At 37.1% G+C, this 18,337-nt stretch overlaps 3 protein-coding genes across 3 annotated transcripts in view; 1 reads left to right on the top strand and 2 right to left on the bottom strand.

Annotated features, from left to right (window-relative positions):
- Window positions 1-1,922, top strand: part of LOC107575659 (E3 ubiquitin-protein ligase TRIM58-like) — a 5,454-nt gene extending 3,532 nt beyond the window's left edge. The window contains exons 3-5 of the mRNA XM_016262022.1: window positions 9-50; window positions 752-778; window positions 902-1,922. Of these exons, the coding sequence (XP_016117508.1) occupies window positions 9-50; window positions 752-778; window positions 902-1,455 (623 nt within the window). The 3' untranslated portion in view covers window positions 1,456-1,922. The remainder of the gene's footprint in view (window positions 1-8; window positions 51-751; window positions 779-901) is intronic.
- A 2,121-nt stretch (window positions 1,923-4,043) lies between these two features.
- Window positions 4,044-13,818, bottom strand: LOC107575660 (pyrin-like). Its single transcript, XM_016262023.1, has 6 exons — window positions 13,803-13,818; window positions 7,983-8,081; window positions 5,977-6,210; window positions 5,740-5,881; window positions 4,871-4,897; window positions 4,044-4,785 (listed from the first exon to the last, which is right to left on the bottom strand). The coding sequence occupies exons 2-6, from the start codon at window positions 8,049-8,051 to the stop codon at window positions 4,229-4,231; spliced, it is 1,029 nt and encodes a 342-aa protein (XP_016117509.1). The 5' UTR covers window positions 8,052-8,081; window positions 13,803-13,818; the 3' UTR covers window positions 4,044-4,228.
- An 898-nt stretch (window positions 13,819-14,716) lies between these two features.
- LOC107575658 (endonuclease domain-containing 1 protein-like) lies at window positions 14,717-16,155 on the bottom strand. Its single transcript, XM_016262021.1, has 2 exons — window positions 15,850-16,155; window positions 14,717-15,217 (listed from the first exon to the last, which is right to left on the bottom strand). The coding sequence occupies exons 1-2, from the start codon at window positions 16,153-16,155 to the stop codon at window positions 14,717-14,719; spliced, it is 807 nt and encodes a 268-aa protein (XP_016117507.1).
- Between the last annotated feature and the right edge of the window lie 2,182 nt (window positions 16,156-18,337).

Below are 18,337 nucleotides of genomic sequence, written 5' to 3'. Positions count from 1 at the left end.
CAAACTAGTGGAGACTCTTACTGAAGAAGTAGAAAAACTTGCAGAAATAGGTAAGAGCACTTTTCTGCACTGACAATTTATTTTCACCACAACAAGTGGCACTGCTTTAAATCAGGTTGGTTGTAACTGTGAAAAATTAATGAAAGAGAAATGTGCTTATTTGTACCAAATGTGCACTTGTAGTGTTTTTCAAATTTTAAAAGTATATTTAAAAAAAAAACTGTAATTGCAGATAATATAATATTAATTAAATGAAAAGCCACTTAAATGTACTTAAAGAGATACACTTTCATGACTGTTTTTTAACAATTAAGTACACTTAAAACGTGCCCTTTGTGATTTAAAATTACAAGTTTTAATTAAAGTTAATTTTAAATCATTATATTTTAATAATATTTTGTCATCCTTTAAAGCAGTACAGGGGTGTCCAAACCTGCTCCTGGAGACTTTAGCGAACTGTTACAGCAAACACTAGTCATATATTTGAATGTTGAGCAGTGAGCTCACTGGCTACCAACACAGGAGAGAACCAATCAGCTGTGCCATGTGATAATGATGTCATTAGGTCAGACTGAGTTAGACCTATCGGACTGCGCCATCTAGAGTTTCATGCCAGAACTCTGTATTTATAAATGAGACACTCAACCATCTTAATAAGGCAGAAAAACAGAAGTGAAAAAAAAACCTTCAGTGAAATCCAACCTGTAAAACAAATTAAATGTATTCTATTTATTTTTGTCATCATTAACAGAGCTGAAGAGAGTTCAGAAGTACTCAGGTAATGTTTCCTTGTATATTTTATCTGTTTTGCATCACTAGTCCACTTTGCATTTAAGTGTGTTTATGTCATCCTGTCTGTTTGGTTTTTCGCTCACGTCTCTGTTGTATGCTCCCTATGAAGTGGACATCACCTTTGACCCGGACACGGCGAACCCCTGGCTGCAGCTGTCCGAGGGTGGCCATCAGATCCGTCACCTGGGCACATGGCAGGACCTGGCCGACACACCTGAGCGCTTCGATACGGTGGTGATCGCTCTCAGCCGCGAGGGACTGTCCTCGGGACGCCGTTACTGGGAGGTCCAGGTGGGCGAGAAGGACGACTGGTACATCGGTGTGGCCCGGGCGTCCGTCAACAGAAAAGGCAGGATTTCGGTGAGCACGGCTCACGGCTACTGGGCTCTAGCCATGAAGAAAGGCCAGGAATATCGCGTTTCTTCCTCTCCACCCCTCCTGCTCTCCATCGAGCCCAAGCTGAAGAGAGTGGGCGTCTATGTGGACTACGAAGAAGGACAGGTGTCGTTCTACGACGTACAAAACAAAGGTCACATCTACACCTTTATGGACTCGTTTAAAGAGAAACTCTTCCCGTTTTTCTACCTCTACTGCTGCGACAAGGCGTCAGACACCATGATGATCTGTCCGGTGCAGGAGACGTCTCATACTAAACAGTGCTGAATCACGAGCCATGCAATGACTCTACAGTACTTCTGTTTCTATACGGTTACTTTGTGCATATTATAGATATTTAGTTTTAATGCATGGCCACGCAAAAAGGAATTATTCACAAACAACCAAAGCATACAAGACTGAAATATACATGAAATATAATTTAAATTGAAATAAAATTGAAATATTTATGTAAATCAGTGCAAGTGTATATATATATATATTTCTACAAAAATTGAATCAGGTTTATTGCATGGCCAGAATGTGAGGTAAGATGCAACGAGCTGAACATGACGACGCTGAAAACAGCAGTATTTGCCAAATTATTATATGATAAAAATGTTAAATAGGGAGGCCATCTGTCCGACTCATTTGTCCTCCTTTTAAGATCATCACTATTATACACTTTATTCAATGTTATATAATTAATAAATCAAATTAATGAATTAAAACATACTGTAGGCTAAGTTTAAGCTTATATTATATAATGCAGCCTACATTTTGACACAACATTTCCAATACTGTTTTTGCTCCAAAATAGTCGCAGAAGAACGTTTGCATCTCAGATTAACACAGTGCTGTTTCGTTCTTCAATGATTCAGCGTTTTTTAATGAATTGCAAAGATTCACTGACTCATTCATTAAGACAGTCACTTGCTTCATTCTTGCATGAATCGGCCGTTCTGTACAAATCTGCTGAATTAATGAAGAAATTAACCAATGACTCATTCATTAAGACAGTGACTTGTTCCTACCTGGCAGTATTAGTTTCATATTTAAAGTATAATTTCTTTCTTATTTTACCCGCGAAATTTCATATTTATATATATATATATTATATATGTGTGTGTGTGTGTGTGTGTGTGTGTGTGTGTATATATATATATATATATATATATATATATATATATATACACAGTATATATATAATTTAAAATATTAACCTTATTACATTATGCATTTGTGAACAATTTGTCTAAATGCCACTACTGCAGTGCAAAGATTGATTTTGTCTGATTTTCATTTGATCGGTAACAGCCCTGTATTGTCTTATTATTCCAATTGCATTTATTGAATAAATGTAAATATTTAAATGAAAGGGGACAGCGATTTTTAAAAAGATTAGACAAATTGCCTTTATAAAATTTTTTAAAAAACCTCACACCTTAATGGAAAATCTCTGTCTCTGCTTAAAGTTTGGGATTATTTATTCAGTTTTTATCCTGGCCTCATATCCTGCTAAGTGTTCTCCTCTTTGGTGTTATAGAAATGTCCATCCTAATGTTAGAGATGCAAACTACTGCTCACCTTAGGCACATTTTTTCTAAAGCTGGACAAATACGGTTAAAAATGTTAAATGTAATTTATGTTTTAATTTAAAGTTGGTAAGTGGTGTTGAAAACTACTCTTTGCATAATGAGCCAGTGTGTTATATGTGGTGTGTTGTGGGCCGCTCTGTGCCAGGGGCCACTTTTAGGCTCAGTCTGCCCCTGGGTTGGGGTGACGGACAGGGTTTAAATTACATTTCTTTGATAACACTATTGTTCCGGGATCAGCGAAACACATTAATCTGTGAACTTTAAACTGAACCGATAAAGTGAATGTGATAATTGTATCATGATGTCTCACCTAACCTGATCCTGACACACCTTCTGCACAGAATTCATCACTCAACTCCTGCGGCTGCCAGAAAACCACAAATAACTCTGAGGAGTGTCAAGCACCGGCTGACTCATCATTTCTCAGAGTAGGTTGCGTCTTGAAGTCTTTAGAAACACTCAAATGCTGACATTTCAAATGCTTTCATCTTATGAACCATTGTCAGGATTTTTTTTTTTTTCCTCAGCAGAGTTTTATCAAACCTGACAGATTGTTTTCCTCATTCAGATATTAAAAGCCCACACTTCAGAAAGTGACTAATGCAAGTAGTTAATAATTTTTTGAGAACATTCAGCACTCTTCTCCAGTCTCTGGAACAAGCAAGCACTTCCCTGTGGATCTGCATGTGTTATTCACTCGTCTGTCCTGCTCTCAGGCCGAGATTTACATGAAATGTGAAAGATTTGTTCATGAGTGTGTGGATAGACAAGCTCTCCCTCTTAATACCTACAATTATTAAAATATAATATCTATAATAAAATATATTATAATAGAAAACAGTTTTAAATTGTAATACTATTTCACAACATTACTCATGACATGCAAGAAAAAATAAATAAATTGTTTCGTTCTCTCGATTTATAAATCGTGTGCACGATTTATTAATTTTTTCTTGCATGTCATTTGCGGGGCTCCGTAGTATTTTATTAAATGAATGCATAAATGCAACATTTCACACGCATATACAATTGGCTAGTTTAATAGTTTAATTGCCATTTCACAGTAACATGTAGTCTGTTAACATTCATATGAATATTCACATTTAAAGACAGATAGATATATGGATAGATAGATAGATAGATAGATAGATAGATAGATAGATATAATATTTCTATAGATCAATTTTTTTTATTATTTTAGTAGAAATTTGGAGGACAGCACCCTGTTCATTAAAATATTCTTAAATATATATATATATATCAATTTTTAATGCTCTATAAATATCTCTAGATGTACAATGTATAATTTTCACCTCAATGCTTGTTTGCTTTTCAAACCACTCAAAGTACTACAGAGGATATCATACCAAAGAAGAAAACAAAGACATAAACGAAAGGCAATCATAATATTTATGAATATTCTGATACTTCACATTTCAAACTCTCAAAATCAGGCCTTACTTTCACACAGAGATGTCAGTTTGATTGACAGGACAAATGACCAACGGGCTTGAGTTGGATCCGTCTTTGTTGGGATGAGGATTGAAGTACGGACGGATGGCTCCATTAAAGCTGCACCGAGTGAATGAGTAAATATGTGACAGAGCCTCCATATCATAGAAGGAGACCATAGCCTCCTCATAATCCACAAACACTCCCAGCTTCCAGGGTTTGGAGGAGAGCTGAAGCAGGACTGGAGGGTCTTCAAAAGCGCCGTACATTTTTTGACCGCAGAGCACGATGGCCCAGTAACCCTCGCTGGGTTTGTAGGACACTTTGCCCTTCCGGTTCGCTCCGTCCCTCATCACCCCCAGCTCCCAGCCCACCTTATTCCCCACCTCCACCACCCAGAAAGCTCTTCCCGACGTGATGCACGGTTTTCCCAGGACTCCTCCGACCAGGCTGAACTGTTGTGGGCTGCCCGGGATGACGTCACTCTCTCCGGTGTCTCGCACCTCTTTACCGTCTGCGGACACCTGTAAGTGCGGATGCGCCGTTTCTGCGTCCAGAGTCACGTTTACTGCGCAAAGACCAGATTCTCAGTTACTGAACGTTTGAGAGATTCGTAAACATGCAACATGCTCAGAAATGTTTCCAACACGTACCTGAGAAGCTGTGGATCCTTCTAATTTCTGAAATAAGAAAAGATAAAATGGCAAACAAATTTACAAATCAAATTTACAAGCACGAGACTGTCTGAACCATAATAAAGATTTCGGATATACACATTGATCCTGTTCAATAACCATATTCATAAACAATGATACTTAAATGTTACTGTAAAGTACATGTCCACCTCTTCTCAACAAAATCTGAAGTGTCATTCGTGCCTGTGCACCTAATTAAGTGCACTTAATTGTATTAAATGTGCACTTTAAATCTTAAAAGTATATTTTAAAATTGTACTTGCAGATAATATAATATAAATGAAATGAAAGGCCACTTAAGTGACTTACAGTAAAGAGAGACACTTTCATGACTATGTTTCTAAACACACTTAAGTACACTTAAAAAGTGTGCTTTGTAATAGTCAAATTAAAAGTTTTACTTTAAAGTACAAATTAAAGTTTTAATAGGAATGCCATTAAAGTATATTTTAGTTTATCATACATGTTTGTCAGCTTGTCAATACTTTAACCATATTTTAAAGACTAAAAGTAATTAGGAAATTACATATAAAGATGTACTTAAGTCATACTTAAGTGGGTCAAAAATACTCAACGAAATTGCATTAAATATAAATTTTAACTACAATACACTGCCATTTAACATTTAAAATATTACATTCAGTTAACACTTAAGTATATCTTTGAAAGTATAGAGTATGTATTTTTCATAAAAAGTACTCTTTCTAAATGTATGCTGAAGTGTATTTATTTTTCATAAGGGCAATCAAACAGTAGTATGAGTTCAAATAAGCTTATCCAAATGCCTAACTCTAATTACATCACAACTCTCAGATATAATCACTCACCGACAGTGCAAAGTTTCTCCAGATGCGTCTCAATCGCCGCCATTAAGGCTGCCTTTGTGTTTCTCATCGTGCCAAAGTTGAACTCAGTGTCAATGGAAACCGTCCAGTCATCTGTGAACTCAGCTGGCACAGCCGGGTAAGACTGAGAAAGGGAAAAACATGCATTTAACATTTATTAAAATTGTTATAATTAAATTATTACATAAAATATTAGTCGATGCATCATGTTTGACTAACCTGGATAAAGAAGACGTCATCTTCCTCACTCTTAGTGTGATGCAAAGTGGCGATGGCCTCCTTGTACTTGAGGATGTCTTTTTGTATTTGTTGTGTCTTCTCATCCATCTCATTCTCCAAACACCTCCTTCCATCCTCCAGAGGAGCGATCAGCACCTGCTCTGTTTCCCTCAGCGCCTCCATCACTGCAGTAAACACCTTCTGTATCTCCTGCTGCTCTTTCTCTAGCAGAGCCTGTGAAGAGTGCACGCATGTTGGACAGAAATGGAAAGCATATTCTTGATCTGGCAAACTCTAATAGGATTGGCTCGCTTTACATCATTTATTTGAGTCTGGATCAGTGTTGTTATTAACTAAATTTAAATCTATTAAAAATATTTTTTTTTATCAATTAGATCAAGCTGAAATAAAATAAAATATAAATCTGTGACAAAAACAAACAAAAAAATGTAAAGGGAAATCAGAAAAGTAGCCTTGGTAACAAACCTATTTATACATACTGCAATAATTATAATTAAATATAACATACTGCTATAAACAAATACTATAATATACCAATTGATATACAAATACTGACAAATACTGCTATAGTTTTATTTTTTTAAATGTTATAGTGTTTTTGTCATATATATTTCTGTCATGACAACTCTCGGAGGGATTGGCATGTAATGTACATGACAATGTTAATGTATTTGGTCTTGGCGGAATAGATCTGCATATATATATATATATATATATATATATATTTATATACACACACAGACATACATAAATTGAATTAAATTTGTTCTGAACAATCATCATCGTAACTGTTTATTAGGTTATTTGGTTACACTTTACTTGAAGGGGTGTGCATAAGACTGACATGACACCTTAATAATCATGACATGACACATGTCACATCATTAAGTGTCATTCGCTCAGTTATGTAATTTTTAATGCAAAGATGACATTGTTTGAGATGTCTTTGTTATGGGCTATGGTTAGGGGTAAGGGTAGGGGTAGGGTTAGGTTAGGGTTAGGTCAAATAATGTCATATTTGCATTAAAAATGACATAACTGAGCGAATTACACTTAATGACAGTTGTCATAAACATGCATAAAACCTCCTTCATATTCATGACGTGTGTCATGTCATGATTATGAAGGTGTCATGTCAGTCTTATGCACACCCCTTCAAGTAAAGTGTTACCAGTTATTTTGGCTGCTTTAAGATCTGCTGAACATGACGTGGATCTGATCATATTTTCTCATAACTCTTTACCTTTTTTGATCCAGTTTCGTTTGCGCTTTAATATATAATGATGCAGGTTACAGCGTGCGCCGCATGTGTGCGTGCAATTGTTGTCAAGAAAAAAAGAGACAGAAGCAGCAGATGTGAGTGGGCTGGCAAACCCTAGCTCCGCCCCTGCGTTAATTGTATTAAATATTTTAACACGTTATACTTAATACAATAAAGATTAATCGTCTGCGTTAACACGCTAATTATGACAGCACTATATATATATATATACAGTGGGGCAAAAAAGTATTTAGTCAGCCACCAATTGTGCAAGTTCTCCCCCTTAAAAAGATGAGAGAGGCCTGTAATTTTCATCATAGGTATACCTCAACTATGAGAGACAAAATGAGAATTTTTTTTCTCATTTTGTCTCTCATAGTTGAGGTATACCTATGATGAAAATTACAGGCCTCTCTCATCTTTTTAAGTGGGAGAACTTGCACAATTGGTGGCTGACTAAATACTTTTTTTCCCCACTGTATATATATACACACGCTGTATATACATACATTAGGCTATATGACAAAAGCACAATAAAATAATTGTAAAATTAAAATGGAAACTATAAAATATATTATGTATAATATATAAAAGGATAAATTAGTCTATGTATGCAACACTGAGGACACATGACCTTATCTGATTTAGAAAGTGTTGTCAATGAACCTTGGTTGAAGCATGTAATGATTTTAATACATGTTTGCATATTTTGTACTGTAGGTACCTGGTATCTTGCAGCTGATTCCTTAAGCTCCTTAAGTTTGTCTTCCCTCTGATTGATCATCCTTTCCATCACCTCAATAGTGTTTTGCTGCACGGCCTGTACAAACACACAAACACACACCAAACTTACTTTGAACTCATACAAAACCAATCAATTCCTATTCAGTGTCAGAAATTAACCAGGCAGAAATTACATCAAAAAACAGTGTGATGGGCTGCTGCGTGAATCTTTGAACCAGGAAGTTATTTACAGAAGAGTGTGCTATTGAGCATTTATTCAAATTCAACTATGAAATATCTGGTTCCACACAATCGGTTCTGACTTTGACTGATGTGGTGAAGATCGGACAAACGGTCTGAAAGAGTTAGAAAAAGTAGTTTCTTGACCTGATGCAAAATGACAGACAGCAAATTGTACGACTTTTGAACAATGTATACTGTTGGATTTTGTAAGATCCAAGGAAGTGAGATTTTTGGTAATTGGACGAAATTCATAAAAGCTATAAGCATTTCTGCTTATACTTACTGCTTATTGCATTGACCCAAAACCTCATAGCTACCTTTGGGGCATGGTGCCAAAGACACATATTAACTGTTGTACCAATATTTCAAATTGTTCATTAAATATAGTATTTTATGACAAAATTAAAAATGGCCGACATCCAACAATCTATATCACTGTACTCCATGTGTCTTAAAGAATCCAAAGATAATGTTTTGACAAACTGCCAAATACCAATTTTTCAGTTTTTTTGCAGCACAATTTGGCACTTTTCCTGAACTCCTCACATACCCTCATGATATGATGGCTATGAAGTATACCAAGTTTCGTCTCAATATGCCAGAGCATTGCAGAGATATAGCCTCAAGTCCACTTTGTCATGCTCGCCATCAAATTTGTTAAAGCATTATATGAGAATGGTTTGAACATGATGTTACTGTAGTTCTAGACTAAATGTCAGCATGCATTTACTCATCTCACTCGCACAAAAATAGATTCAGTATTCCTCAAAATGAATAAAACAGTAAAACGCAAACTCAGAATATGATGCAAACCTGCAATAATTTAATGTTAAATAGCACAGATATTCTTTATGTATTAATCCCATTTTATTAACCAATGTCTTTGCTGCTAACCTGCGATGATCTAATTCAACCATACTATTAAGCAAAAATGACTTTAAATAAATATAAGATTTGTTTTTGTTTTTCTTTGCTGAAGAGTGATCAACTTTCTTCTCCTGCATCCTATTCTTCATGCAAACCAGAGTGGCAACACAGTGTCACGATCTCTAGCAGGAGCGCCCATGAGCTCAATCCCATACCCTTGCCACTCACCCCGGACTCCATTCCCCGTAATACTTTGCCTGGACTCATCAGCACTCATCATCAGTTCACAGCTGTCTCTTGTTAGAAGGACTATAAGGGGCTGTTTACACATGGTCACATCATGTATTTTGTCTGTTCGGATAGCTATCCGATCGTGTAAAAACCAGGTATAAATGCCCTCCGAAACGCATTCGAGACAGATATAAATCCGATCGCTCAAACCACTTCAGGAGGTGGTCTGGGCCGCATTCCAGACAAAACTGGACCAGTGTAAATGCATCTGGTTGTTGAAACCACATATGTAAATTTTACTCCTCCCAAAATGTTAAAATAATAAACGTGTGAGAGCGTGTTATAGGCTATATGACATTATAGTCAGATATGACTGCGCTAATACAACATGCATCGGTGCGGACGAGTAGCAGATGGTCAACACACAATCATCTTCATTAAAAGTAGTAAGACAAACTTATCTTTCCAGTGCTGATGCCGCACACTCTCCTATTGCAGTCTTTGATCTTGAAATGAGCTGATAATTAATCAAATGCAGTGCTTATCTTTTGATTTCATTGATTTCATCCATTATAAATTTAAATATAGCGCAGGAATTGAAGATTGGATTTAAATCCATTTTGCGACGATACATTTATGTGGCCAAGTGTAAATGGAAACGTTTTAACAAATCAGATAGATATCCGATAAGCGAAAACGCATGAAATGGCAGGTGTAAACAGGCCCTATAAGTTGCACACACACACTTCGCTGAGTATTGTATAGCCTGTACGTTTTTGTGGTTTCTGTCTTGCCTTGCCTTTGTGTGTTTGTTCCTTGGACTGTTTACCTGGTTTTTGAGATTGTTCGCTGCCTGCCCTTACCATCGCCTGTTTGTGGATTATCCTTTTGTCTCGCCCTGGATATTGTTGATTGATTGCTGGTGTTTTGACCCTGCCTGTTCTTACTATGCTTCTGAATAAAGTCCACAGATGGATCCCTACTTTGTTGTCACGTCCCCTTTGTTACACACAGCAGAAATATAACTTTTTTAATATTAAAAACAAACAAGCAAGCCCAGCCCTGATGAGAAAAAGTAAAGCAAAAGTACCATAATGCATTTCTTTGGATACCAAAGGGCCTTTCGCACCGCGGGAACCTTTTCATAGTACCAGAACTAATTGGCTGAAGTGCAGGCACTTGTAGCAAATGTAGCACGGCCAGTTGTTGTTGGAGATTTTTAGTCCTCCTTTCAGTTCTTTTAATCGCTTTACGTATACGTCGACTTTCCATGTCCATTATTGTGAAACCCGCGAGACACAACAAAAACACAGCTCCGATCACAGCGTCCTCCATCCTCCTGTTGTTAATGTTGTTCTTCTTTGTTTCTGTTGTTGAACGCCGCGCACAAATGACGTCGCTGTCGACCGGCTTACGTCACTTCTTAGTACACACTCTCGGTGTGAATGCAACCCTTTAAATGGTACTGGGAAATAGTTCGCGCAAAATCGTCCCAGTACTTTAGTACTGTACATTTAGTTCTGGAACTAAAGCGGTGCGAAAGGCCCTAAAGTAACTAAGTATCACAATTTTTTTTTTTTTTTAGGGAGCAAAGCAATATTGTAATGCATTACTTTTAAATGTAATTTTCCCCAACATTGCCTGCCAGAATTAAAAGTGTCCACCCTCAAATCTCTATGATATTCTGGAGCCAGTTGCATAAACTTAGCCACTATGTTAAGACGGTGTCTTAAGAACTAGTTTGACCAACTAGCAGTTAGCCAAGGGGTTAGAAGTCTTATTTTTTGGATTCAAGTTAGACCAAGCTACATTTGTATGCAAGCGTTTCAAAAAAGTTATGACCAGTCTTAAAGAAAAAAAACTAGATGACTAACTTAATAAATAAAGACTAACCTAATTATTTCATGCAACCAGCCCCTGGTGGTCAATAGATCCCGTCTTTTAAGTGGTTTATGTGTTTTGTTATGTGCCAGGTAGGGCACGTTTTACGATTTATGATTTACGATTTAACTTATTGTCAGACAAAGTCTGAAATCTGACTTGCGTTACAGCAGGTTCACTCACAATTGAAAAAAATGATCACATGGATAAGAGACAGACCAGACTTACACAATCACAAGAAAAAGAAAAAAAAAACTTTTCAAGGCTCCGGTACAGATTTAATTTTTGTGTAACTTATTCAGCTCTAGTATAGCTTGGTGTACAAAATAATACTTTAGTCTAATTTGATTATAGATGGCAACAATACACTTTATACATTATACAACACATGATTAGTTTCAGAAACAATATTTTTCGCCAACCTTACAAGATGTCTATGACAGGATAACTCATATTGATTTTGAAGTGGCTGACCCACTATTTTGGAACACATTTTTAGTAAATTAATCAGCTTTGTTTTTACGCTGAGAGATAAACTCCTACACCAAACAGAATTACCGTACTGCAAGACACTCATAATTACAGACATAAAACATAATAAGATAATCTGCTTTCTTGCTCCAAAAGACCTCAGTCGGAGGAGGAAGTAAATGATTTGCATTGATTATTTACAGATACTATCTATATGGTATTTCCATGATAACATGTTATCTATCTTTACTCCTAAGTACTTATATGCGTCTACCTGTTCCGACCTCATGAACAGTTAATGTTCTCCCATTGTGCAATTAAAGTACAGTATGTGCAATAACCTTATACTTATTTATCACCCTAAACCCTAGTACATCCCTACAACTTATTTTATTTTATTATATTCCTATTCCATCTATAGCACACCTGTACATACAATTTATTCTTTTTTTTTTTGTGGTTTATATTTATGCATGTGTATTTTATTCACATCTCACTTTTATTATCTGTGTGTTGTTGTTGTCTCAGTGTACTGGAAGCTTGTGACACTATAACAAATTCCTTGTATGTGCAAACATACTTGGCAATAAAGCTCTTTCTGATTCTGATTCTGATTCTGTCTGATGTTCACTTCATGTATAACAACAGGTGTTGTGCCTGAATAAAATCTCCTCTCTTTTTTCTGATGTTAATACTAAGTGCATTATAATCACACTACTCAGCTAATTTATTTACCCCCTGTTAATGCTGTTCTGAACACTCCTGAGTTATTTAGTAATGATATTAACACAGTATCATCAGAGTACTTTAGAATATATTGGTTAGGCCTATTTGAACGACAGTCATCTGTGTACAACGTGAATAACATAGCAGAGCATACACAGCCCTGAGGTACACCAACATTTGTTTTTACTTCTGTTGACAAAACATCGTTCACTTTAACTCTTTGAGTTCTATTAGTAAGAAAGGAAATGTACCATATAATCAGAAGAGTATTAACTTTGTGTCGAATGCAGAAGAAAAGTCAATAAATAAAGCTCTAGCATAGGCGTTACTTTTATCTAGATGTTTAGAGATTATATGCACTAGAGCAGCCACTCGTCTTCTGTACTGCAGCCTTGTTTATATGCGAACTGACACTCATCAAGTTTTCCTTTAACATTATTCACCAAATATTTAAGTAATATTCTTTCTAAACATTTCAATATTACTGAGGTAAGATCTGTAGGTCTGTAGTCTTTACATTCCTTTGGGCAATATATTTTTGGTACTGGTTTTAACATTGAGGTATTCCACATTACAGGAACAATATGTGAATCAATAGAAGCCTGAAAGACTTGTTGCCACACTGGACCGAGTTCATAGGCGAAGTCCTTTATAAGGCTTGGAGCACACCCATCAGGACGGGCAGCTTTTCTGATGTTAGTAGACTGAAATGCCCTCCTAACATCTTCAATAGTTATCTACTATATAGTACTATATTAGCTAGTTCATAATTACTTGCAGGTTCATATCTTGTAAAAATAAAAAAATATCTGAATTTATGAAAAACAATAGTATGAGCAATGCTTAGAGTGACCCTTGCCTTTGCAAACACCACTGATGATCAGGAAATATAAGCAGAAATCAGACTTACCTTGTCGGAGGTATCAGTTCTGGATTCTTCTCTTCAGTGTTTCATTTCTGTTGCTCTCTCTCCTCCTATTTATGTACAGTAGAGTTTCGTTTCCACACAGTCTCTCTCCATTGTCATTAACTTTCATTCCTGGAAAAATAAACCACTCCCAGATGTCATTCCAGCAGTTTTACATGGATTTTACTTTTGACACGCATGCATTTAGCAAATCAAAAGCAACCACATCATTTATAAGTAACCAATGTCCTCGTTCTCTACATTTGACACGTTTTATTTTTTTATACATAGTTTCGTTTCCACACAGTCTCTCTCCATTGTCATTAACTTTCATTCCTGGAAAAATAAACCACTCCCAGATGTTATACCAGCAGTTTTACATGGATTTGACTTTTGACACACATGCATTTAGCAAATCAAAAGCAACCACATCATTTATAAGTAACCAATGTCCTCGTTCTCTACATTTGACACACGTTTTATTTTTTTATACATTCTCTCTCTCTCTCTCTCTCTCTCTCTCTCTCTCTCTCTCTCGCTATCTCTCTCTCTCACACACACACACACACACTCTCTCTCTCTCTCGCTCTCTTTCTCATGTTTTAAATAGCTTTTTGCAGCAAAAAAACTGTGAGAAAGAACTAGTGAAGAATGCATTGTTCTGTAGTCAAGGTCAGTAGGTCTTGGGAGAGTGAGTAAGATCAAATATTTTCACTTACTTGCGTGTATAAGGAAGGGAAATTATGGGATGCTGAGGAAGACCAGGGTGATGAAGATGAGCCGGAAGTGTGCATGTATGGTAAAAGGAAGCAGGTGGATTTATAATAATTAGGGTTAGGGTTATTATTATAATTATAATTAATAATCTGACATAAGTGAACATCTAGGCATTTTGATTGTGCTTGTTTTGTTATATTGAAACTTGACACCCCAAGTCCTCAGTCACATACAGTATATTAAACGGAAATGAGCATCCGGGGATATCTGTCACCATTTCTCCTTTTTGTTGCACAGAATACTGCTTTGGTATTCAACACAAATATTATGGCTGTGGTGTCAAGATGAACATGTTGTGTAACTTTTGACAGAAAATTGTACCTTAACAGTTTGAAAGCAAAAAGTGAAAATGAAACCAAATGAGCATCTTGCCACAAGCACAAAAGCTTTTGGTGAAATGAAACTAATACGTAGAACGTGCAAATGAGTGATAGAATAAAAGCTGCATTTATAGTGACACTATTCTTTTAATTTTTATTTTGGACAATTTAAAAGGAATTTTTTTAGGATTTTGTTTTTTTTTTTTGCAGCCTCAGATTCCAGATTTTCAAATAGTTGTATCTCGGCCAAATATTGTCCTGTCATAACAAACCATTCATCAATGGAGAGCTTATTTATTCAGCAATACATATTTAGCATGGTATGCTTGGAAAAATGTGTATTTGGTAAAAACCACTGAGCTTGTCCTGAAGCCCTTTTATTGTTAATTCCTGTACTTGGCCGTTGTTGTCCGGTCCAAAATAGCCCTTCCCTGTGTACTGACTGTTCTTCAGACAGCAGGTGGCTCTCCAGTAATACTTTGACACAGTGACTCTATTATACAGTTTAGGGGCTTGCATGTCAGGAACTACACCAGTCACCACATAAGCTGCCTCATCACAGGATTCCAGGTCTTCAATTACAGCTCTCTCATGTTCCAGCCAAGCTACCCGATTGAAACATTTATTCTGCGGAGCCGCGTTGGTCAGTGTGGATGTGGCCAGCATTGACAGATGATTTTTGGTGTGGAGCACAGGATAGAGGTGACCTTTGTCATAGCCAGAGTTCTCATAATCATTATTAACAGCCTGATTAGTGCCAATCTTGCTACCGTAGCCTTTAGGCCGCATACATGGCTCAGGATCTCCATCCAGCTAAAGGGAATGAGAAACAAAAACAACAAAATACCTCAGACTTTTCAAAATAGACATTATTTATTGTTATTTCAAATAACCTTTAAGAAGAATTATGCAACGTCTCCCTGATAGCATACATACATCACGGAGAGTCTATTTGACGTCTGCACTTACATCTGCAAGACATACTTTTTAGCGTGTTTGCTTATCTGCAATACGTCTATAGGACGTTTCCTATCAGATGTCAAATAGACGTTTAGAAGATGTCTTTAAGATGTCTATGATTTAGAATGCATGTAAAACTGACATCTTAGTGACGTCTATCAGATGTTTGTACACAGCAGATGCTTTCCAGATGAAGAGATCTTTAACAGACTTCTTGCAGACGTAGGCTGGGCTGTGTCTCTAGCAGCTTCGGTCGTAATTGCAAAAATATAGACTCAAGTAATGACTTTTTAGACATGTTTCTCAAACATTCCCTCCATTTGCCATGAGCCACACAAACAGATCGTTTTAAGGAATCAAACTATGAATGGATTAATTACAGTTGTCTGCACATTAAACACTACAATATGAGTGTTTTAATATCCAAAAATTGCATGCTCCACCTTTAATATTCTTGATATAATATGAACTTAAACAATATTTACCTGAGGTTCAATGTACCAGACGTCACATCTCCCAATACTTTTGCTTTCACGAAACACATATGCGGAGTAGACGGGGATCTTCCAGGTCGTGCTGTACAAAGTTGCATAAATAAAAATTTGTTTATCATTGTTATCCCAAATACACTGACAGATGGGCTTGACTGAGACGCCCACTGGTGGTGTGAAGTCAGGAGGTGCGGTGTCCAAAAAGAACTCCTTGCATTTACTAAAATTATTATCTACTACTTCACTCAAAGCGAAGAAACACACAGAAGAAAGTAAGAGAAGAAAAACAAGATGTTTCATGGTGAATCTCTGATGGCAATGCCTGAAATTCTCTGTTTGCCTGCAGACAGAAGCGAGTTTGCAGAGAGGAAGTTAATGCCGTGCTTTATATATAGTCTAAGGCAGGGATCGGCAACCCGCGGCTCTTTCGAGAAGGGTCTGGCTGCAGACATGTGCTGCAGTCCAGTTCACTTTTAGACACGCACTCGCAAACTTCCCTAAGCACTTCCCCTCGGGGGAATCCCCGCTGCCATTTTGAAATGCATTCCGCTTCATCAAGTGGACGAGGGAAGTTTACATGGACATACCATCGACCCCTAGATTTTGACCACAATGCACAATGCATGACGTCATCGCAGATCGCATTTAATTTATCCCCACCCCAAACAACTCTCTAATATATATACAGTGGTGTGAAAAAGTGTATATATAGTGTATATATACAGGGTGCGAACTACGGGGGAGCTCGGCTCCCCTTAATAAAACATGGGCTCCCCTGAAAACATGATTTGTGAAATTTTGGGGGGTCTCAAAGAATATTGACAATGTGTTATTTTGACGTGCAATTTCAGTTTTGTGTAATGTGATCATCGTGGATTATTGTGTGTAAAATTGCAAAAATATAATTAATTCATGCATGAAGGCGATTTAAGCCTAATTCACTTCAATAAAGATAACTATACATGCTATTCTTGTCATGAGCATCAAGGTGTGGGGGCGCTGCGGTGCAAATTCCACTCATGTTTAGTACATGTTAACAAAGATTCGTAGAAAAAATATAAACGCTGGACTCTGTGGTCAATTCTGTGTTAAGGTAAGGCATGTTATTCGCAATTATGTGTTGTGGCTGGGTTGTTATAGGTCTGCGTGACTCTCGATGTATTAGGCCTAACTGAACGGAGGAATTATGGTATTCTTCTGTAGCCTGACGACGAGTAACTTTAACCGTTGTTCATGTGAACTCAAAGACAGCCTGATGCTTTGTTTATAGACTATTTGTGGGTGGCTGTTTGTTGTTTCACCGATCAATTTGTGTCGATAAAGTATAATAGGGTAAATCCTGTATAGTGATGTATCCTATGTAGTGCTTGAATAAAGCAAGTAGTGCATACACTTGAAGCTGTTATCTATCTTTGTAAGTCATTGTAAGCCATGAACAAGCTCACAAACACATATTATATGTATATAAAACAGCCCAAGCATATCTATATACATATAAAATGCTGCACCAAACAAATTCGTAAGGGGAAACATGTAAACAATAAACCAACTCCATAGCGGATTCTAATGGCGCTTTTGGAATGGAACGGCACGGCATGGTAACGTTCAGTACAGTTCAGTTTTGGGGTGTTTTCCACTGGGTACAGTACCTGGTACCTGGTACTTTTTTCAGTACCACCTCGGTTGAGGTTCCAAGTAAGCCGTACCGTTACCAAAACGTGACGTGTAAACTTTGCTGATCACTGTTTGGCCGGAAAGAATCGTCACTATCTGCGTCACTGAACTTGCGACACGAACACAACAGAACAGCTAGATTCGAATCAGCACAGCCAGCGAATAATCGAACACAGCTGTTTTGAAAAAGTGCATATTTTTTTAACAACCAAAAAATGGCTGTTTCGTTGTCTGTTGAGGAAGTACAGACGTTCCTCTCGTTGATAGCAGAGGAGCGGATCCAGCGAGAGCTTTATGGGGTGACATGGAATGAAAAAGTTTTTCAGGAGTCGTGGCAGTAGAGGCGGCACAACTATAACGATATGTGAATAATCCCGCCCACTCTAAAACGGTACTGAACTGCAGTGGAAACGCAAACCGAGCCGAGCCGAGTCGTACTACACAGTGGAAAAGCACCATAAGTGATCAAGAGCTTAGGACGTTCCAGTTCAGCCCATTCCAAGGGTCCCGCCAGTAGTGGGCACTCATGCAACGTAATCAATGACGTACATCCAAGTAAACGAGACGGAGGGAAGTTAGCGAGTGAAGGGCATAAAAAAGTGAACTGGAACGCAGCCATGCACTTGCACTCTCAGACACCTGCGCTTCTGCAAGTGATGTCACGTGCATTTTTTTATTTTATTTATTAAATGTATTTAATTAATGAATCTCTCAGAATTTTACAACAGTAGCCAGACAAACAAACAGTAGCCAAACAAAATTGCAATGTCACTTGCAATTACTTCATTATTTAATTTGCGACTTAGGT

This window comes from Sinocyclocheilus grahami, unplaced genomic scaffold (genome assembly GCF_001515645.1).
Source record: "Sinocyclocheilus grahami isolate Dianchi unplaced genomic scaffold, SAMN03320097.WGS_v1.1 scaffold2794.1, whole genome shotgun sequence".
In the NCBI taxonomy this organism is placed as follows: Eukaryota; Metazoa; Chordata; class Actinopteri; order Cypriniformes; family Cyprinidae; genus Sinocyclocheilus; species Sinocyclocheilus grahami.
Note: the sequence above shows the minus strand (reverse complement) of the source record. Positions and strands in the feature narration are given on the sequence as shown.

Bases quoted from the DNA above. Each gene is read 5' to 3' on its own strand.
- LOC107575658 (XM_016262021.1), bottom strand. From the start codon at position 16,155: ATGAAACATCTTGTTTTTCTTCTCTTACTTTCTTCTGTGTGTTTCTTC. The intron at 15,218-15,849 runs GTAAATATTGTT...CATTCCCTTTAG, and splicing joins TCTGGTACATTGAACCTCAG to CTGGATGGAGATCCTGAGCC.
- LOC107575660 (XM_016262023.1), bottom strand. From the start codon at position 8,051: ATGGAAAGGATGATCAATCAGAGGGAAGACAAACTTAAGGAGCTTAAG. The intron at 6,211-7,982 runs GTACCTACAGTA...CACTCTTCACAG, and splicing joins AATCAGCTGCAAGATACCAG to GCTCTGCTAGAGAAAGAGCA. The intron at 4,898-5,739 runs GTGAGTGATTAT...TTCTTATTTCAG, and splicing joins GGAGAAACTTTGCACTGTCG to AAATTAGAAGGATCCACAGC.